This window comes from Loxodonta africana, chromosome 1 (genome assembly GCF_030014295.1).
Source record: "Loxodonta africana isolate mLoxAfr1 chromosome 1, mLoxAfr1.hap2, whole genome shotgun sequence".
Classification (NCBI taxonomy): Eukaryota; Metazoa; Chordata; class Mammalia; order Proboscidea; family Elephantidae; genus Loxodonta; species Loxodonta africana.
This window is the reverse complement of record NC_087342.1, coordinates 145213504-145235834: the sequence shown is the minus strand read 5'-3', so window position 1 is coordinate 145235834 and position 22331 is coordinate 145213504. Positions and strand designations below refer to the sequence as shown.

Sequence of the window (22331 nt, the reverse complement as noted above, 5' to 3'; positions counted from 1 at the left end):
TCCTTTTATTAGAAAGAACATCACGTGAACAACTGGTAAAACGTGAATAGTATTTGAGGGTTAGATGGTGGTAATGTTACCAGGGAAACCCTGGTGGTGTAGTGGTTAAGTGCTACAGCTGCTATCCTAAAGGCGGCAGTTCAAATCTGCCAGGTGCTCCTTAGAAACTCTATGGGGCAGTTCTACTCTGTCGTATAGGATTGCTATGAGTTGGAATCAACTCGATGGCAATAAGTTTGGTTTAATGTTACCAGTATTTATTTCCTGATTGTGATTATGTAGGAGAATGCTTTTGTTTATAGTAATTATTCAGTGGTGATGCGGCATCATGTTGGTACTTGTTCTCAAATAGTTCAGGAAAAACAATTCTTTGTAATGTACTACTGCAATTTTCTGTAAGTTTGAAATTAATTAAAAAAAAATCCTTTTAACCATTTAATGCAGGATTTGATAATATGGATGAGTGCCTTTTTAAATTGTCTGCCCTTGACTTCCCTAAGTTTTGGAAACAGTGTTTATTATTGCTTTCTCAAGGACTTTTCGTAATCATCCTATCTTTTTGTTGTGGCTGCTAATTTGTAATGCTTCCCTCTTGACCTTTTCTTTTTTCTCTACATTCTCCCTTAGTATCACTGCTCCTTTCAATTCTAGGAATATGACTCCTAACTCTGCATCTCTGTCCTAGCCAGCTCCTGATATTTAGACCTATCTTTAATACTTCTTTTTGCATCAGTCCAAACCTGCTGGTATAACGCAACTTTGGGTTAACTTCCGAGGCTCACTAATGCTTATTTGTGAAAAATATGGGATCCAATTTTATCATTTCAAAAGATTAAAATCAGTTTCTATAATCGAAGAATGGATTACTACAGAAAACTTGTCTCCACTGGGCCAATGGCAGGGTCTCAAACTCATTTCCTGCTAGAGAGAAAGGTGCTAGGGAAGATTAAGATATCTTCTAAAATCTAGCTGCAGTTCGGAGACTTAATCCAAAGAGTGCAGATAACACAAATGAATGCACTTGACATATATTTTATTGATAAACTATTAGATAATATTGAAAAGGGACCTTTAGGAGCTTTTATAGTGCTTTTTTTTTTCTTAAAGAACACTACACTTATAATATTCCAGAAGAAAATATAGTCTAGTTACAATAGAAGGTTGAATGCTGGAAGGTAAACTCTATTTTGATATAAAATAAGCTTCATTAGGGATGTTGTCTGGAAAACACGAAGAACTAAGACTATTATCCCATCTTCTAAATCTATTTTCAGAGTAGAATATGTACAATGTTAGAGGTTATGAGAGAGTTTGAAAAATATGTATAAGAAAATAATCCACATTTAAAAATTCTCAGTTCTAACATGAAATACATAGTATTTTTACTTGGCATGTTTTGCATACTTTTTAATAAAAACAAATATTTTAAATAAACAAGAGTATGGACTGAGAAGAAGTGGTTATTGTAATTAAAATATCATTGATAAATAAGTTTTTTGTCTAAATTTCCCATCTTATAACAGGAGATATATGGTGTATGTATATTTACATATACATACACATATATGTATTTAACATTGAAGATTAATGTTTAATATCCAACTTTATACCAGCAAGTATGAGTCCTTTCTGTGCTGAAGCATTTTTGATCATCTCACTGGGTTTCAAATAATGGAGACATTCCAGGATCTATTGCAATTAACTCTTTCAAAATGCTCGGCTGTGGTGGAACATTACAGATTCTTCATTTGTTGAGCTCACTCCGAGTCAGCATTTTTGCCACAAATGAACCTCTACACAGTGCAGGAGATTACAAGTGAACAAATGGCTCTTCTAGTGAAGCTGAACTCAGGTCTTTGTATAATAAACCTTGGCATTTACTTGGTGCTAATTTTGGTACTATTCATTGTCCCTCTTGTTTTAAAAAAAAAAAAAAAAGGGTGCTCTTTCCTGAGATCGGTGATATTTGGACAACTTTGGCTAACTAACAAGATTCTGGTAAATATTATTTAATGGTATGTTTCCAAGAACATCTTAGATAATTCAACAAAAGTACCTTCTTGAAAAAATTCAAAAGTATTTTATTTTTATTTCTCAGTTATTTCTCGAGGCCCTGTCGATTACATAGGATGAAGCTGGATATGATAGGGATCCAAAAAAAAAAGAAACATAACTTATGAAGAGCTTATAATAATTTTGGAGAAACAAAATAAATTCATATGAAACAGCAATAAAAATAGAAAAGGGTATAATTTAGTGCCAACTTGGTAAATTAATATTTTTTGAGTCAGGTTATCATCAGTAACCTGCCTGTAACACTTACTGTCATAACATAATTTTTATTTACTTAGTAAATCAGTGTAAGTCAGTGTTCCTGTTTCCTGTCTTTAAAAATATCTGGTTATAGAAGCTTTATTTTTCCAGTACTGAAGTTAGTGCACATACTGTTGGACACATACTATGTGCCAGCGCACTTACAGGCAGTTGCAAAAGTGAGCAAAATAGAGTCTCTGCCCTTAAGGAATTTATTACTTTGAGTTATATATGTATACTGGGGTAGAGTGGTGCCAGGGAGGAGACAGACAGTAAATATACGAACAAGTAAATAAGGTAATTTCAGATACTTATAAGTATTATGAAGATGATAAAAAATGTTGAGTCTTTCGAGTTTTGCTATGCAGGGAAAAGAGTAATGGAGAAATCATTGGTGAAGCTTGTGAGGTTAAAACCCAAAAAACCCAGTGCCGCTGAGTCAATTCCGACTCATAGCGACCCTATAGGACAGAGTAGAACTGCCCCATAGAGTTTCCAAGGAGCGCCTAGCGAATTCTAACTGTCGACCCTTTGGTTTGCAGCCGTAGCACTTAACCACTACACCACCAGGGTTTCTGCTGTGAGGTTAAAGGAAGGTTTTATTATTTCGCTTGTTTTTGCTGTTTTTCTATGCCAGTAAGAATTATCTAGTAGAGAAAATGATGGTGCAGCATAGAAATGGCATAATTGCAGGTGTGAAGCCTTTGAGAAGCTGACATGGGATAGGATCCAGAGCCTAAGAGAAACGACGGTTGTGTAACGGTAGGGAAATTTCTTCCATTATAACGGGAAGGAAGGCAGAGAATATGAATTAAGATTCAGATAAATGAGTGGAATTTATGTTAGAACAATGGGGTAGTTTTTACCCTATTGCATCTACCCTATTTTGAAGTTGAGATTAGGTTATCAACTGAGAGTAATGGGGATAGATGTAGGTGATGTGAAGAGAAAGAGGAGGGTAAAGGGTAGCCTTGAACGGTAAATTGAATTTACTCAGAAATCTTATTAATATTCTTTATAAGAGGTAAGTGACCTTTCGAGATTTGTGGTCATAAGAAGTGAATCTTACCATCATTGTTTTGTGATTTTTCTATAACAATACTTACCAATACTTTGACCGTCCAGTAGCAATAAATATCCCTTCTTCCTAGATTGTGGTCTTGAAATATCATTTTCTGCTAAAAGAAACTGGGACTGTTTGGGAAAAAATGATTCATTTCAGGTCTGGGTAGAAAATGTACAAGATAAACCTGGAACATCTTGTCATAACAGAGAGCAAAACCTGTTGCCGTTGAGTTGATTCCGCAGCAACCCTCTAGTACAGAGTAGAACCTGCCCCATAGGGTTTCCAAGGCTGTAATCTTCATGGAAGCAGACTGCTCATGGAGCAGCTGGTGGATTTGAACCACCTTTCAGTTAGCAGCCAAGCTGTTAACCACTGCACTGTCAGGGCTCCTTAAAGACTGCTATAATGATGTCAAAAGGACTCAGGTACCAACCTGAAGAGTCTTCCATTGGCTAAGGATGGGACAGTTCGAGTATCAATAAGGAAAATAACTGATGGATGGAAAAATATAAAATATATTTTAATCAGTGAGTTAATATTGATTTAAACAAAAACAAAAATGACTAATTAGAAATTCTTAGAGTTTACTAAGTCAGTTCTTTATTTTAATAAAGCCTGATAAGAGAAAAAATCAAGGATTTATCTTTTTCCTATATTATCAGAACCATTGGGTAACCAAATAGTAGATGTGGCAAAGTTTCTCTTTAGAAAAGTGTCCCAGCAAATAAATAAAAAAATAATGAATTTAGATATTAAATATCAACAATTGCTAACATCACAAAAAAAATAACTACCAGATATTATATATTCTGATAAAGAATATAAGGAGCCCTGGTGACGCAGTGGTTAAGTGCTTGACTGCTAACCAAAAGGTCGGCAGTTTGAACCCACCAGACACTCCACAGGAGAAAGATGGGCAATCTGCTTCCGTAAAGATTTATAACCTTGGATACCCTGTGGGACAGTTCTACTCTCTCCTACAGGGTCGCTATGAGCTGGAATTCAACTCAATGACAATAGGTTTGATTTATGTTTGGGAAAAATATAACACCAATCCACGAAGTGTTTTGTCTAAAAAATTGAACAGGAATCTGATTAAACCCCTAGATTTCAACTACCAGTTTTCCAGGTAAACACGTATAGGGCTTCTGGGTAGCTGGTAAGGTTCTCTCTGCTTTAATGGATATTATGTAGAAGGATGCTTGCCTCTTAACAATTCATTAAGCTGTACATTTGTTGTGCGTGGTTTTCTTATATTCTTTTGACTTATATTAAACAAAAAACCAAACCCGTTGTCATCAAGTTGATTCCGACTCAGAGAGACCCTATAGGACAGAGTAGAACTGCCCCATAGGGTTTCCAAGGAGCAGCTGGTGGATTCAAATTGCTGACCTTTTGGTTAGTAGCCAAACTCTTAACCACTGTGCCACCAGAGCTCCATAGTAAGTAATACTAAAGTAAATTTTTAAAGGAGGTTATTAAGATATTTAAAGTTTTAAGTTTTAATATTTCTGTTTTTAAAGTTCCTTGTTAGACTTTCATAGGAAGTATGAAGGGGGGGTGAAGTATTAAAGATTCCTCCTGAGAGTCTAAATAACAGAGTTGCAAATAGCAACTAAAACTACAAATCAAAGAATCAAGTAAGCTCCACATGAAAGGATTAGTATTAGTCACATCAGGCATCTCCGTCACAAGGGTATATGCAATAAGTGGACTATACACTGAAAATGCCTATCTGCATATGCTTCACATTGTTTTTCAAAGTATTTTACATATATATTTATCATATTTAATGAAAGACTGTGAATGTATGAGTGGAATTGATAATGGTATTTAAGTTCTCAATATATAAAAATAGTGCATTTTTTAAATTAAAAAATATTTAAGAATATGTAATGGAAGAATATGCGGTCCATTACTATAAAATCAAAAAAAAACAAACCCAGTGCTGTTGAGCCAATGCCAACTCATAGCAACCCTATAGGACAGAGTAGAACTGATCCATAGAGTTTCCAAGGAGTGCCTGGCAGATTTGAACTGCTGACCTTTGGTTAGCAGCCATAGCACTTAACCACTATGCCACCAGGGTTTCCACCATTACTAAGTTGCCAATATACTGTTGAAAGTGATTTCTTCCTTACTTATGCAATGTCCATCCTATTTTGTTTGAGGAAACAATTTTCACTAGTGTTCATAAAAATGGAAGTATATTAAATTAATTGAGAATTTTTTTTTAATGCTCATGAAATTTTTTAAATGTTGACAGGTTCTGAAGTAAATTAAAATTACTCCTTTTTTCCCCCAGAGGTCTCTTTATTAGTATCCATGATAAAGGCCACATTGCTTCAATTCTTAATGCGTGGCCAGAAGATGTTATCAAGGTAAGTTATCAAATTTTTCCACTATGGCATATTCGTTCTTTTTCCTGTCCCATAAAACAGTTTAAAACATATTGACAATTATGATATTAGGTAGCATGGCTTTTCTAATGAATATCGCCTAATTTATGTCCCTTTTATATTTGCGAGGAGGGTTAATTTTATTCTGAGGCCATTTAGATACTGTTTCCCCATTTTTTCTATTCCATTTCTTACTATTTTCTTACTTATTGTAAGTGATAATAAATGTTGAAAATTGCAATAGCATCTGAATTTCTTTAAGCAAACTCCTTTTTCATATCTGCTGTATTTAATCATCCACTAAGGGGAACGTAAATAGGCCAAAACATTTGTTAATTTAATTCCCTCATCATTATCACCTAAAGAAGCTCATTTGACTTCCTTCTGTGTGTTAACTAATGAAAACAAAAGCAGCAGCAGTAGTATCTGACATTTGCTAGCTTTCTCTGTGTGAGGCACTTTACTTGGATTAACTTTTATAGTTATCATGAGCATTCATTGAGGAAAGAAAGGCACAAATGGTTTGTATACAGTGGTGCGTGGTAGCGGTAGACATTGAATGCAGGTCCCAGAGCTGGCTCCAAAGGCCTTAAGTACGGTGCTCGCCCACCTTCCTTGACTAAGAAAGGTGAGACATGCATTTCTCCTCTTTGGCTCCCGTTTTGCTTTCTGTTGGATGCCTAGAAACTTTGTGGTATATTTCAGGGCACAGTTTGAGTAAATCAATTCTCTTCAGCAGGACAAAGTCACTTCTGAACAGTGACTTCTTTAATGATCTTTTCTGTTTTCTCCCAACAACTAGACAGCACTGTCCACAGATTCTTAGTAACTACCCTAAGAAATGTATTCCATGAAGCATAAATGTCTGATTCTCCAAGAAGAAGGAAACTTACATTTTAACCAGAAATCTGGAGAAAATTTTAAGAAACAGTAGAGAGGGTAGACAGGCAGAGAGGTCTGCATATCACTGCAGTCATAATAGCTAGACAGTGAGCAGTGGTACTTAAGCAAGGGAATGACTTAACGTAAGTAATATTTGAGGAAGATTCATCTCAAGTTAGTTTTTAGAATGGTTTAGAGGGAAAAGGAGAAGACGGGAGCATTGTATTCAGATAGGATATAATGGAAGTGCAGGCCCTGGGAAAAGAAAAGAAAAGAAGGGATGAATACAGGACACATGGTGAAGAAAAAAGTGTATGTGAGTGTCTGTGTGTGGTCAGGAGAACCCCTGTATACATAACACAGGGAGTCTTTATTCAAGTAATGCTCAGACAATAATTTATACACTGAGATTAATTTCTGGAATATACATCTTTGACATGAACTGGGTATGTAACAGGTTTTTTTTCTGTCAGAGAATTCTTTCACTACTAAAATCTACTCTTTACTGTTGAAATATTAGGGAACTAATGCTACAAATATGCATTTGTAACAAGAAGGCATAAAACAGACGTAAGATATAAAATGACTCAAAACCAATTTTAAAAAATTACTCAAACTACCACCTATATAACTTCTTGCCATCGAGTTGATTCTGACTCATATCAGCCCTATACGACAGAGTAGAATTGCCCCATAGGGTTTCCAAGGAGCAGCTGGCGAATTTGAACTGCGGACCTTTCGGTTGGCAACCAAATGCTTAACCACTGCTCTCCTAGGGCTCCTCAATTTAAATATCCATGGCATAATTATATAATTAAATGAACAGCCTAGGAAAGACAGAAGAGCTTGAGGAATCAAACTTATAAAGAAAAGAAAAAGAATAATGGTTACACTTTCTATTTAAGACATATACTCAGTTTTTTATAGATGTACAGTCAAAAATAAATGAGAATGCTGTGTCATTTTAAGTTTAACAAGTAGCAACTCTGAGTTTAATTTAATGAGAACTGGAACATACTATATAAATTAAGTTTTATTTAGATCATTACTAAGTTATAAGACAATATTAATCTTAAATCCCTGTCACATAGAAAAATATTAATAAATACATCTAAGCCAATTGGATATTTATTGTATAAGGAATATAGCCACAAAAATTTGTTATCAATGATACATAAAATTACCTCTACTTATGATAAGTATCAAACCAAAATTACCCATTGCCATAGAGTGAATTCCGACTCAAAAGAGACCCTGTAGGACAGAGTAGAACTGCCCCATACAGTTTCCAAGGAGTGGCTGGTGGATTCGAATTGCTGACCTTTTGATTCACAGCCAAGCTCTTAATCACTGCACCACCAGGGCGATAGGTACAGTAAACAAAATAATGATGTTTATTAGATATACTTTTGAAGTATTATGAATTTGAAAAATTTGACTTTAAAAATTTAAAAAGCAAAGTTATAGTTCTCTCTATAAAAATAGTATTTATTTATCTTTCTAAGGAGCCCTGGTGGTGCAGTGGTTAAGTGCTTGGCCGCTAACCAAAAGGTTGGCGGTTCAAACTCACCAGCAGCTCTGCAAAAGAAAGATGTGGCAGTCTGTTGCCGTAAAGATTACAGCCTTGGAAAGCCTATGGGACACTCTTCCTCTGTCCTACAGAGTCGCTATGAGTTGGAATTGACTTGATAGCAATGAGTTGTTTTTTTTTTTTTTTTTTGGTTTATCCTTCTCATCTTATATCAGAGCTAACTAACCTAATGGTATCAGGTTTTCCCCTCCAAAATCGTATAAAAAATTGATCCATTTGCAATAGACATGGGAAATTTTCCAAAGATAAATTATATAGAATATGCAAAAATAATTTCTCACCTAACTCTCTAATATATTTATTTTAAGACAGTTCTTCATAATATAAAAAAACTAAAACTCATTGCTATCGAGTCGATTCCAACTCATAGCAACCCTATAGGACAGAGTAGAACTGCCCCATAGGACTTCCAAGGCTGTAATCTTTATGGGAGCTGACTGCCACATCTTTCTCCTGTGGAGTGGCTGGAAGGTTTGAACTGCCAACTTTTCAGTTAGCAGCATAATATAGGTGAACAGGAAGTTAAGGGATAATATCTAAAAAATACATTTTAAAATATGTTCTGCAAAATAGTATAATGGAAAGCACCATACTAGGAGTTAAGATACTGGGTTCTGGTTCTTTAATGTTAACCAGTTGAGTCACATTAGCCAAATTATTTCAATTATCTGAGCTTCAGTGTCCCAATCTATAAAATGAGAGGGATGGACTAAATGTTCTATAAATTCCCTTATACTTCTAAAATACTATGACTCTATATTCATTATTGATCATGATTACAATAGTGATAATAGCTACCATTTCTTAAGAATTTGTTATGTTCTAGGTACTGTTTTCTTTACATATCATAATCTTATTTTATCAAATCACTGAGTTATTCAATTAACTAATGATTATTGATTACTTACTGTGTGCCAAATGCTGTGTTAGGTATAAAAAAATCCAAAAAATCAAACCCAGTGCCGTTGAGTTGATATAGGACAGAGTAGAACTGCCCCATGGAGTTTCCAAGGAGCACCTGACGGATTCAAGCTGCCGGCCCTTGGGTTAGCAGCTGTAGCACTTAACCACTACACCACTAGGGTTTCCGGTGTTAGGTATAGTGGTAGGCAAAATAGAACTGGTTCCTAATTAAGTTTATTCATTATTCTCATTTTTCAGATAAGAAACTGGGGGTAAATTCATCAGCTTATCTAAGGTCAAACAACAGGAATTTTTCCCAGGCTTCACTGATATGAAGAATGTAGCAGTTTGCAGAAAACCTAATAAATTATGTTTTGCTTAGGTTCCTATATTGGCCATGAATCACAGAATAAAGATGTTAGATGCGTTAGTTTCAGTAGTCATATCAAACTACATAGAATTAAAATCTCCACATGATTAACATGTATGCTTTATAGATGTTTAAACTGATTAGAAATAAACTAAATAAAATTCATTAAATGCAAGAGGAGTAGGTGACTAAACTAGGCATGTTTCAAAGATGGCAGAATAATGTCTAGTGGTTATAGGAGCTGAAGAGGATGGGACAACATTGTTGTGAAAATGAGAAGATAGTGCCAGAATATATAAAGAGAAGAGGTATAAACTCTTCAGTCTACTCAGAAATCATGTAATATTTAACTATGGGTCCTTCTGTAATTGTACTCAAAGTAGGTAAGACTAGTCACAAAACTGCCCTAAATTTTACTTTGGTTCCCAATTATTTCCCTGCACCCTTCTCACTTGCCCCTTTTGACTGAATTATGTGGGTTTGAATCTTTATGTGCATACCCTCTCTTCTTTTTTCAATAGCTTAATTAGGTATACTCTTTAAATTACATGTGTGTATTCAATTTAAAAAATATATATCAAATTTATTTCTCTTTCCAATTCTCCCATACTTAAGAGCACATAAAGTCTTTTCCATGTATATTCAATTTATATTTTGTAACTGCTTAGTATTTCATTATATAAGTATCAACTTCAGAAATAGAGAGGAGGAATTGCACCTCAGGATTTATGAAAAATCTACATATTAATAGATATTTTGTCTTTTTTCTTCTAGGCTGTTGTGGTGACTGATGGGGAGCGTATTCTTGGCTTGGGAGACCTTGGCTGTAATGGGATGGGCATCCCTGTGGGTAAATTGGCTCTGTATACAGCTTGTGGAGGGATGAATCCTCAAGAGTGTCTGCCCGTCACTCTGGACGTGGGAACAGAAAATGAGGTAAACAATTTAAGTTAATAAGACAGCTATTCACCCTAAAAAATGAGACCAATTCTTAATTTTTGAGCTTGTACCAGGGTCTTCATAAAATTTGTTCATTTCTCTCTGGCTCTTCCTCTCCTCAATCCCCATTCCCACCTCCCTCTACCCCAATTCTTGTAAGAAAATGTTCCTTTCTCTTATCCTTTTACCTTTAATCTTGTCTCAGCTTTCTTATTGTTTTATTATTCTTAGATAAATATTAACACCATTAAACTATAGAGTATATGTTATACTTTAAAATATAGTCTCTTGTTTTAAAATATTCTTTTCATACTATATAGGAACCAATCCACAGGATTTATTAAAATTAATTAGTTTCACATCTTCTTGTTCTAAAAGTCTCTAAAGAACCTGATGTACGTAATTTGGGATTTAGCATTTCTTGTTCCTCCATTGATTTTTTATTTGTACCAGTATATCAAGTAGTGCATATTTTCACTCAGTCTTTATTGCAAATATTTAGGACTAGGTATGAGTGATTCCAAAGAAAACAAACCAAACCTGTTGCCATCAAATCAATTCCTACTCATTCTTTTTTTTTTTTTTTTTTTTTTATGAGTGATTCCAAAGAAAACAAACCAAACCTGTGGCCATCAAATCAATTCCTACTCATTGTGACCCTATAGGACAGAGAAAAACTGCCCCATAGGCTTTCCAAGTTTATAATCTTTACAGAAGCCGACTGCCACATCTTTCTCCTATGGAGCAGCTGGTGGGTTTGAACCACTGACCTTTTGGTTAGCAGCCGAGTGCTTAACCACTGAGTCACGAGGGCTCCTGTTACTAGGAATTATAGATGAAATTTTCTGAAATAGAGATCAGAATAATAGTCAGTTAAGGGTAACCTTTTTAAAAAAGTTGTTTACAAATTTCAGACCTAAATCCAGGATAAATACATCATCAAATGAGACTGTGATACTTTAACTAAAAATGTATACTTTTTACTGTTGTTTTCTTTATTCCTTTCTAAAGTAATTTAAGATGTAACTTTTGGCTTGGTAATAATATGAAATATATTTTTGTGCTCACAAATATAATAGCAACTTGAACAATTTTTATGTTCTTTAACCTATAATAAAAAGTTCTAATACTTCATCTGTACACAAGTGCTCATTTAACCGTTACCAAGCATAAGTTTTGATAAAATTATATTGCTTATCTACCTTTTTTCTTTTCAACCTCGATAGAAATGGCTTAGAAATGATTAAAACTGACTTCTTAAAACTCTAATACATTCTCTTTTTAAACATTCTTTTGTGCTAGATCACGTTGAAATGAAATAAAGTTTAGAAATCACAAAATCTGTAGTACATCTTAAAAATTTTAGAGAGGGGTAAAGAGTGATGAAGCAGTATGAAGCACGCATGCAAGAATTTAAGAGTTTGGTTCATCCATATTTAACATGTATCTTTACTTCATACCTTTTTATTATTGAATAATATTCCATCATATGCCTATGCATTTTGTTTACACATACATCGGTTGATGGATATCTGTGTCGTTTGCACTTTTGACTATTATGAATAACACTTTATGAAGCTTTGTGTACAAGTTTTTTGTGTGGACATATGTTTTCAGTTATTTTGGGTATATTCCTAGAAGTGGAATTGGGGGTTATATGGTAATTCTTATGTTTAACTTTTGTGAAACTGCTAAACTTTTCCAAAGAAACTGCACCATTTTACATTTCCACTTGCAATGTATAAGAGTTCCTTTTTTTCCCCATATCCTCACCCATACTTGTTGTTTTCCCTTTTTTAAAAAAAAAAAATTATAGTTATCCTAGTGGGTGGTACAATGGTTAAGAGCTCAGGCTGCTAACCAAAAGGTCGGCGGTTCGAATCCACCAGCTGCTCCTTGGGAATCTAATGGGGCTGTTCTACTCTGTCCTGTAGGGTCACTGTGATTTGGAGTCAACTCTACAGCAATGAGAGTTTTTTTTTAGTGGGTGTCTAGTGGCATCTCATTGTGATTTTGATTTTCATTTCTCTGATGACTAAGGACACTGAGCATCTTTTCATGTGCATATATATTTTTTTCTTTATTGTATATCTGTATATCTTCTTTGGAGAAATGTCTATTTGAATCTTTTACCCAATTTTTTATTTATTTTGTCTTATTTGCTTTTTTATTGTTGAGTTGTAAGAGCTCTTTATGTATTTTGGATAGTAGGCCCTTACCAGATATGTGATGTGAATTATTTTCTACCACCTGTGGATTGTCTTTTCACTTTCTTAATAATGTCCTTTGATGCACAAAGTTTTTAATTTTAAGGAAGTCAAATTTATCTGTTTTTTGTTTGATTGCTTGTGCTTTTGGTGTCATGTCAAAGAAACTATTGCCTATCCAAGGTTGTGAAGATTTACAGCTATATTTTCTTCTAACAGTTTTAAAGTTTTGGCTCTTGCATTTATATCTTTGATCCATTTGGAGTTAATTCTGTATGTAGTATGAGTTAGTGGTCCAGAGTCATTCTTTTGCATGTGGCTATTCAGTTGTCCCACCTCCATTTATTGAAAAGACTTTTTTCCCTGCTGAATAGTCTTGGCACCCTTGTTGAAAAATTAATTGAGCAGCTATGTATGGGTCTATTTCTGGATTCTTACTTCTATTTTGTCGATCTATATATCTATCTGGTCTTTGGTCACTGGTATTCATGCGTCAAATCTATTCTTCAGGGGGTCTCTAAATTCAGGTGGGATGTACTCAAGGTAATATTTTGGCTCTCGTGGACTTGCTCTGACGCATTGTGGAATGACATCAAGGACATCATACACGAAGAAAGCAAGAGGTCATTGAAAAGACAGGAAAGAAAGAAAAGACCAAGATGGATATCAGAGGAGACTCTGAAACTTACTCTCAAACATCAAGCAGCTAAAGCAAAAGGAAGAATTGATGAAGTAAAAGAACTGAACAGAAGATTTCAAAGGGCATCTCGAGAAGACAAAGTATTATAATGACATGTGCAAAGAGCTGGAGATGGAAAACCAAAAGGAAGGAACACACTCGGCATTTCTCAAGCTGAAAGAACTGAAGAAAAAATTCAAGCCTCGAGTTGCAATAGTGAAGGATTCTATGGAGAAAATATTAAACGACACAGGAAGCATCAAAAGAAGATGGGAGGAATGCACAGAGTCGTTATACCAAAAAGAACTAGTCGATGTTCAACCATTTCACAAGGTGGCATATGATCAGGAACCAATGGTACTGAAGGAAGAAACCCAAGCTGCCCTGAAGGCATTGGTGAAAAACAAGGCTTCAGGAATTGATGGGATATCAATTGAGATGTTTCAACAAACAGATGCAGCACTGGAGGTGCTCACTCGTCTATGCTAAGAAATGTGGAAGAGAGCTTCCTGGCCAACTGACTGGAAGAGATCCATATTTATGCCTATTCCCAAGAAAGGTGATCCAACCAAATGTGGAAATTATAGAAAAATATCATTAATATCACACACAAGCAAAATTTTGCTGAAGATCATTCAAAGATGGCTGCAGCAGTATACCAACAGGAAACTGCCAGAAATTCAGGCCGGTTTCAGAAGAGGACGTGGAACCAGAGATATCATTGCTGATGTCAGATGGATTCTGGCTGAAAGCAGAGAATATCAGAAGGATGTTTACCTGTGTTTTATCGACTATGCAAAGGCATTCGACTGTGTGAATCGTAACAAACTATGGATAACATTGCGAAGAATGGGAATTCCAGAACACTTAATTGTGCTCATGAGGAACCTTTATATAGATCAAGAGGCAGTCGTTCGGACAGAACAAGGGGATACTGATTGGTTTAAAGCCAGGAAAGGTGTGCATCAGGGTTGTATTCTTTCACCACACCAATTCAATCTGTATGCTGAGCAAATAATCCAAGAAGCTGGACTATATGAAGAGGAACGGGGCATCAGGATTGGAGGAAGACTCATTCACAACCTGTGATATGCAGATGACACAACCTTTCTTGTTGAAAGTGAAGAGGACTTGAAGCACTTACTAATGAAGATTAAAGACCACAGCCTTCAGTATGGATTGCACCTCAACATAAAGAACACAAAAATCCTCACAACTGGACCAAATGAGCAATATCATGATAAATGGAGAAAAGATTGAAGTTGTCAAGGATTTCATTTTTCTTGGATCCACAATCAACAGCCATGGAAGCACCAGTCAAGAAATCAAAAGACGCATTGCATTGGGTAAATCTGCTGCAAAGGACCTCTTTAAAGTGTTGAAAAACAAAGATGTCACCTTGAAGACTAAGGTGCGCCTGACCCCAGCCATGGTATTTTCAATCATATCATACGTATGTGAAAGCTGGACAATGAATAAGGAAGACTGAAGAAGAATTGACGCCTTTCAATTGTGTTGGTGAAGAATATTGGATATACCGTAGACTGCCATGCTGTCTTAGAAGTACAGCCAGAATGCTCCTTAGAGGCAAGGATGGCGAGACTGCATCTTAAATACTTTGGACATGTTGTCAGGAGGGATCAGTCCCTGCGAAGGACATCATGTTTGGCAGAGTACAGGGTCAGCGGAAAAGTGGAAGACCCTCAGTGAGGTGTATTGACACAGTGGCTGCAACAATGAGCTCAAGCATAGCAAGGATTGTAAGGATGACTCAGGACCGGGCAGTGTTTCGTTCTGTTGTGCTTATGGTCGCTATGAGTTGGAACTGATTCAATGGCACAAACAACAACAACAATATATCTATCCTTACGTCTGTACTGTACTGTCTTGACTATTGTAGCTTTGTAGTAAGTTTTGTAATTGGGGAATATGAATCTTTCAACTATGTTGGTCTTTTTAAGATTGTTTTAGCTATTTTGGGTTTCTTGCATTTCATATATATTTTAGGACCATCTTGTCAATTTCTACAAAAAAGGAAGTTGGAAATTTGATAGTTATTATTCCCTTGAATATATAAATCAATTTGTCAAATATTGCCTCTTAACAAGGCTAAGTTTCCAGTCCATTAACATGGAATGTCTTTCCGTTTATTTAAGTCTTTTTAAATTTCTTTCAACAATGTTTTGTGATTTTTCAGTGTACAAGTCTTGTACTTATTTGATTAAATATATTTTTAAGTATTTTATTCTTTTTGATACTGTTGTAAATTGAATTGTTTTCTTTATTTTTTGGACTGTTCATTGCTAGTATATAGGGATACCAGTGATTTTTGTATATTAATCTTGTATCCTGCAATATTACTGAACTTGTTTATTAGTTGTTTTTCTGTTTGTGGATTCTTTATACTTTTTCCACTATGTTAGATCATATAGCCTACAAATAGAAGTAGCTTTACTTTTTTCTCTTCAATTTTGATATCTTTTATTTATTTTTCTTGTCAAGTTGCCATGCATAGAACCTTTAATACAAGATTTAATAGAAGTGGTGAGATTGCACATACCTGTCTTGTTCCTGATTGTAGGGACAGAGCTTTCAATCTTTAACCATTAAATATGATGTTTACTGCAGTCTTTCCTAAATGCTTTTTATTGTTTTGATGACATTCCCATCTATTCCTAGTTTATTCAGTAAAGTTTTTTTTCCTTTTAATCATGACAGGATGTTGGATTTTCTCATATTCATTTTCTGCCTCCATTGAGATGATCGTGTCATTTTTTATTTTATTCTATTAATATGATGTACTACATTGATTGATTTTGGTAAATCAACTTTGCTTCCTGGGATAAATCCCACTTATTCACAGTATACGATCCTTCTATATGCTGCTGGATTCAGTTTGCTAGTATTTTGTTGAGAATTTTTATATCTATATTCATAGGGAATATTGGCCTTCAACTTCCTTTTCTTGTGGTGTTTTTGTCTGGTTTTGGTATCAAGGTATTACTGGCCTCATAAAATGAGCTGGGAAGTGGTCTCTTCTATTTTTTGGAAGAGTTTGTGAAGGATTGGTGTAAATTTTCAAATGTAATTCTGAGCTTTCCTTTGTGGTAAGGTTTTTTTGTGTGTGTTTTTTGTTTTTACACTAAATCTCTTGTTATAGGGCTATTGAGATTTTTTCTGTTTCTTCTTGAATCATTTTTGGTATTTTGTGTCTTTCTAGGAATTTGCCCATTTTGTCTAGGTTATCTAATTTGTTGACATACTATTGTTCATAGTATTTCCTTATAGTCTTTATTTCTGTTCAGTCAGTAGTAATGGCTCCTCTTTTTGTTTTTGATATTAAGTAATATGAGTCTTTTTTCTTGGTTAGTATAGCTAAATGTCGACTTTGTTGATTTTTTCCAAGAACAGTCTTTTGTTTATATTGATTTTTTCTGTTTTGTCTATGTTCATTCTAATCTTTATTGTTTCCTTCTTTCTACTTGATTTGGGTTTAATTTTCACTACTTTTTCTAGTTTCTTAAGGTGAAGGACTAGGTTTACTGATTTGAGGTCTTTTTTAATATAGGCATTTACACTTATAAAATTCCTTCTCAGCATCGCTTTTTTTGAATCCCATAAGTTTTGGTATGTTGTGTTTCCGTTTTCTTTCATCTGAAAGTATTTTTTAGTTTCTCTTTTGATTTCTTCTTTGATCCATTGGTTATTTAGGAATGTGTTGTTTAATTTCTAGGTATTTGTCAATTTTCCAAATGTCCTTCTGGTATTGATTTCTAATTTCATTTCATTGTGGTCAAGAATATACTTTGTATGATTTCAACCCTTTTAAATTTATTGAGACTTGTTTTATGATCTAATATACAGTCTATCCTGGTTAAGTATTCCATGTGCACTTGAGAAGAATGTATATTTTTCTCTGTTTGGGAGGAGTGTTCCGTAGATATCTATTAGGTTCAGTTGATTTATAGCATGTTTTTGTCTTCTACTTTCTTGGTGATCTGCTGTCTATTTGTTCTATCCATTATTGAAAGTGGGGTATTGCAATTTCCAGCTATTATTGTTGAATTATCTATTTCTCTCTTCAATTATGTCAGTTTTTCCTTCATGTATTTTGGGGTTGTGTTTTTAGGTAGAGGTTTATTTCATACTTAATAATATAGATATAAGTGGTCCTCTTTTTACTGAACATTTAAAGAAGAATTAATATCAATCCTTCATAAACTCTTTGAAAAAATAGGAAAGCAGGAAACACTTCCCACCATTTTTTTATGAGGCCAATATTGGTCTGATACCAAAACCAGGCAAAGGATTTATAAGAAAACTTCAGACTAGTATCCCTTAATACAGAGATGTAAAAGTTCTCAGTTAAAACTAGCAAGCTGAGGGCAACTCCTGTCCAAAAGCAAGATGAGAAGGCCAGAAGAGACAGGAACTGGACAAACAGACACAGGGAACCCAGGGCGGTAAGGGGGAGTGTGCTGCCACATTGTAGGTATTGCAACCAATTTCACAAAACAGTATGTGTATAAGTTTTTGAATGAGAAATTAACTTGAGCTTTAAACTTTCACCTGAATCACAATTAAAGAAACACAAAAACTAGCAAACTGAATACAGTAACATATAGATGTAGGTGGTCAGAACTTTATTTTACAAGGCACCCATGGACCTAAGTTTTTCTTCATTGTCATTTCTCCATCCAAGGGTTTTATCTTCATTCACATGGTCCAAGTTACTTTTATCGTGTCTGCATTTCAGGCAACAAAAAGGAAAAAAAAAAAGAGGAGAGCACATTCCATACATTTAACTGCATAATCTAGAAATCGAACACATTACTTCCTTTCACATCCTATTGGCCATGTCATATCTAGCTGCAAGGGAGATTGAAAAATGTAGTAGTAGTCATACTGTGTGACCATAAGCCTAGTTAAAATTCTATAAGAAGGCAAGTGTAGATACTGGAGGACAACATTCTGTTAAAGCACATAGGCCCTATTCAAAATGATTGTATACTTGTGGACCATTTTTTCAGAGTCCATGCAAAGAATACACAAGGATTTAAGAGGCAAACACCAAAAATGGAAAATAGGTCTAAATTTTAATGATAAATTAAGTAGGGCTCAATTTTAAGTTCAAATAAGATAGTTGGTCATTCAAACCTGTAAGGAAATATATTTCATGTGCTATATAAACTATTCCAGAATACATAAAAATTGACAGTTTCACATTTTATTTTATGAAAAGAGCATAACCTTGATATCCAAACCTGATTTAAAAAATCACATAACAAGAAAATGTTAGTGTCATGTTTACTTATGCTCCCAGCTGCATTACTTACTAGCTGAGTAATCTTAAAAAAGTTATTTAGCTTCTTTGTGTTTCAGTTTCCTTGTGTAAGGTGATGTTAATATTAGTATCTACCTCACAGAGTTGTCATTATTTAATACACTTATACTGCTTAGAATTACAACTGGTGTTATTGGGAGCACTTAGTAAATGTTAGTATTAATGAATATAAATGAATAAGCAAAAATCCTTTATAAAGTATTGGCAAATTAAATTTTACAGTTCAGTTTTTAAAATATAAAATATCATGTGCTAAACCTAGTAGCAACGTCATAATTAATTATAATATATCAGAGGCATTCTTATAAAAGACAGGACATCTGCTATCACCACTATTCATTTTCATTGTTCAGAATGTGCTAACCTGAGCAATAAGACAAGAAAACCAATGGGGTGTAACTGGCTGAAAAGACAAGACCATTATTTATAGTTAACGTTATTATCTACCAATGGAACCAAAGAAAATCAACTAAAAAATAATGTAACCAAATTAGAGAGAGAGAGAAAAAAAAGTGGTTGTATATAAATATAGGTAATCCCTGACTTTATGATGTATTTGAGTTACGACAAGCTGTGCTTAAAGACCATCTGTTTTTGTTTTTCTTTTTGTATATCTTATCATTAGTAATATGTACTACATACAATGTTGGAGCACATAATTTGCTGATGTTGCCATTTTCATGCCAACCCCCAAAGACAAATAAAGATCCGGTTTAAAAAGATACTGATAATAAAAGGCAATAATAATGAAAACAAAAAAAAAGAGAGAAATTTGATTTATGTCGGAAACAACTTTCGGCAGAGTTGTCAGAATGGAATCTCATCGTAACTTGGGAACTACTTGTGTTTACAACTCAACAGCTTTCCTATGTACTTGTGATAATTAACAAAAATTATCTCATTTACTGTGGCAACAGTGTTTAATTCTGCTACTGTTACATGGTGTTCATGTCTAAGCAAATAAAATGTAAGATTTTATTTGGCTTATCAGAGGCATGATTAAAAATAAAAAGGATCTGTTTACCTTATCCTTTTTAAAAACTAGCAGAGGTGTGTTTATTTATATATAAATATATTTATTAAGCAAAATATATTTTCATCTTTTACTCAGCTTTCTCTTAATTTTATTGATTTTGGACCACACATATCAACTGTATTCATTAGCAACACAGTACTTACATTTCAGAGTAAGAATAGAGGTTATTTGAGATTCTAGGTTAACTTTTCTGTTGCTTAAAATAGATAGAAGTGCTCCAACACATGGCTTTTTCTTTCTGTTGTGAGTTACTGGAGTTCAAAATATATTAGAAATATTCTAACTTAGAAGCCATCTAAATTTTTAATGGTCACTCTTCATTAATGTCTAATGAAGAATAGAAAATAATACTTGGAATGAAACTAATTGCCAACTCTAAATGTTATTTTATTCATTCTGACATCTTATTCATTTTCTTTATTCTGGCACTGCAGCATTACTGAGAAGACCAGAGTAAAACTGTATTAGTGAAAATATGGCTGACTTGATTGGTTTGTGTAAGATGTAATGGTGTTTTTATGTCACCACACTTAAATGTGGGAAACTGCTTTCAGTCATAACACTCCTATAATAATACTTTTTAATCTTATTTCTTTTATGAATCTCTGTCCTTTTTTACACTTCATAATAAAAATTTAAAAACTAACTGATAAAAGCACTTTATTTATTATCTAGAATAACCTAGGAAGCTTTAAAGAAAACTTGATCCCTTTTTATATAAATTGAATACTTTTTCCTCTTTTATCATAAATAGCCATATTGAGTTGAATGGCCATAAAAACAGAAAAGAAATTAGCAGACAGTTGATAAGACAGCCCTCACTTGTTCATATTTGCCTGATTTCTTAAATTCTACCGCTTTCATTTAAAGGAATTTTAAAGAACAAAGAACTGAACCTAAGACAATGAAGTGGTTGGCTAAATAATACTTATTCTTTAAGCTAATAATGCAAAACATTAATTTAGATGGACTGTTTGTATTCTCAGCTCATCTTTCAATTGTTGATTCACAGCCACGTTTTCTTTACTATATAAAATTCACTTCTACTACCTGAAGAAAAATTTCTTCAGTTGTCCCGAAAGAACATGCTATGTTTAATTCCATTTTCTTTCTTTTTTTCTGGTCACAAAATTTTTTCATAGTAATTATATTTATGATTTGTCTATTTTTCTTTGTGTAAATGACCAATATCTTGTTATTTGACTAAAAATAATGTGAGTACATGTTCCTTGGGTTCCCTCCTGCACTTCTGGGCATTATTAGATCTTAAACTGAAGAACTGGATCGTGCATTATGTGGTCAGCCTTTAGGAGGGCATGGGCAGGCCAAGATGGTGGAATAGTCAGAGGCTTCCTGTGGTCTCTCTTACAACAAAGACCCGAAAAAATAAGTGAATCAAGTATATATGACAATCTAGGAGCCCTGAACATCAAAGACAAAGTTGAGGAATTAGACTGAGCAGCAGGGAGAGAGAGACAGTTTAGAAGCAGTGAAGAAGTGCCAGACCTGACCTAGCTGGCACCCTGCAGGCTGGACTGTTTCATGCAATGTGGGCTTATGCAAAAGGTAGCGCTTGCAATGTATTTTACAACATTGGGAGAAACCAAGTGATATAGAGTTCGCAAAAGCCCCTGGAACCAGGGGGAAGTGGCACTGGATCTGCAAAAGTTAAGTGCAAACATCTAACCTACCACACAGGATCAAAATAACTCTTCCCCCTTTGGGAAGTGCTTCTCATCACCTCACTCTACCCCTCCCAGCTGTGCTCCTGTACCTGTCTGGCAGAGTTCATTTGTTGCCATGCCCCCTGAGCCGGAAGTGGGACCCCTCATGCTAAGTCAGTCTCCTGGCATTTGGGATGGAACAAATAAACAAATGAATGAAAAATTAAATTGCCAGCTCCACTGAAATGTGTCCTCAGGACTAACTGCGCCCAAACCAGTCTCAAGGCTTTAAAAAATCGCCACACCCCTCTAAACTGGGAACTTAGGGCAGGCACTGCCCCTTTGCCTACGCACAGGCACAAGAGGTCCACAGACTTTGAATGCCTTTCACCCTGCCTAGACCTGTGTGGGCCCATTCAAAAGCATAGGCCCTCATTAGCATAGTATAGTAAGGTCTATACCTAAAGCCTATTTTCAACTGCAGTAGCTAAGGGGGAGTGGCAGATTCATGACATTTGACATCACCCCACCCATAAAGCTGGGTCCTTCCCACATCAGGCATCTGAGGATTGGCAGCTTCACCCACTACAACTAGTCACCTACAACAGGGGTCTGAGAATAAATGGTGCCTCCCAGTCCTTACAACCAACAGCACTGGATACCCAAAGCCCAGCTGCAAAACCCACCTACCTACACACTCTAGGGAACAGGGACATGCCTTCCACCTAGGCACTCAGGGGCACCTATCAGCCCCCATCTTGCTCAGGACATAACTCCCTACAGCAGCCAGATACCTGTGCCTGCTCTAATCACCCCTAAGTAGCCCTGCCCATCTAGGATGGCAGGTGAGAGCCTGTACCACACACTCAGTGATAGACAACGTGCGCACCCAAGCTGAGTATATACAAGAAAAGTAAATGTACTCCTGGGGTCACATA

At 35.0% G+C, this 22331-nt stretch overlaps 1 protein-coding gene across 2 annotated transcripts in view; it reads left to right on the top strand.

The window, feature by feature from the left end:
* The window catches only part of ME1 (malic enzyme 1), a 236940-nt gene that overhangs the window by 91323 nt on the left and 123286 nt on the right, over window positions 1-22331 (top strand). For both annotated transcript variants that reach the window (XM_003404096.3, XM_010586445.2), the window contains 2 exons: window positions 5685-5760; window positions 10299-10460. In XM_003404096.3, coding sequence (XP_003404144.1) covers window positions 5685-5760; window positions 10299-10460 — 238 coding nt within the window. The remainder of the gene's footprint in view (window positions 1-5684; window positions 5761-10298; window positions 10461-22331) is intronic.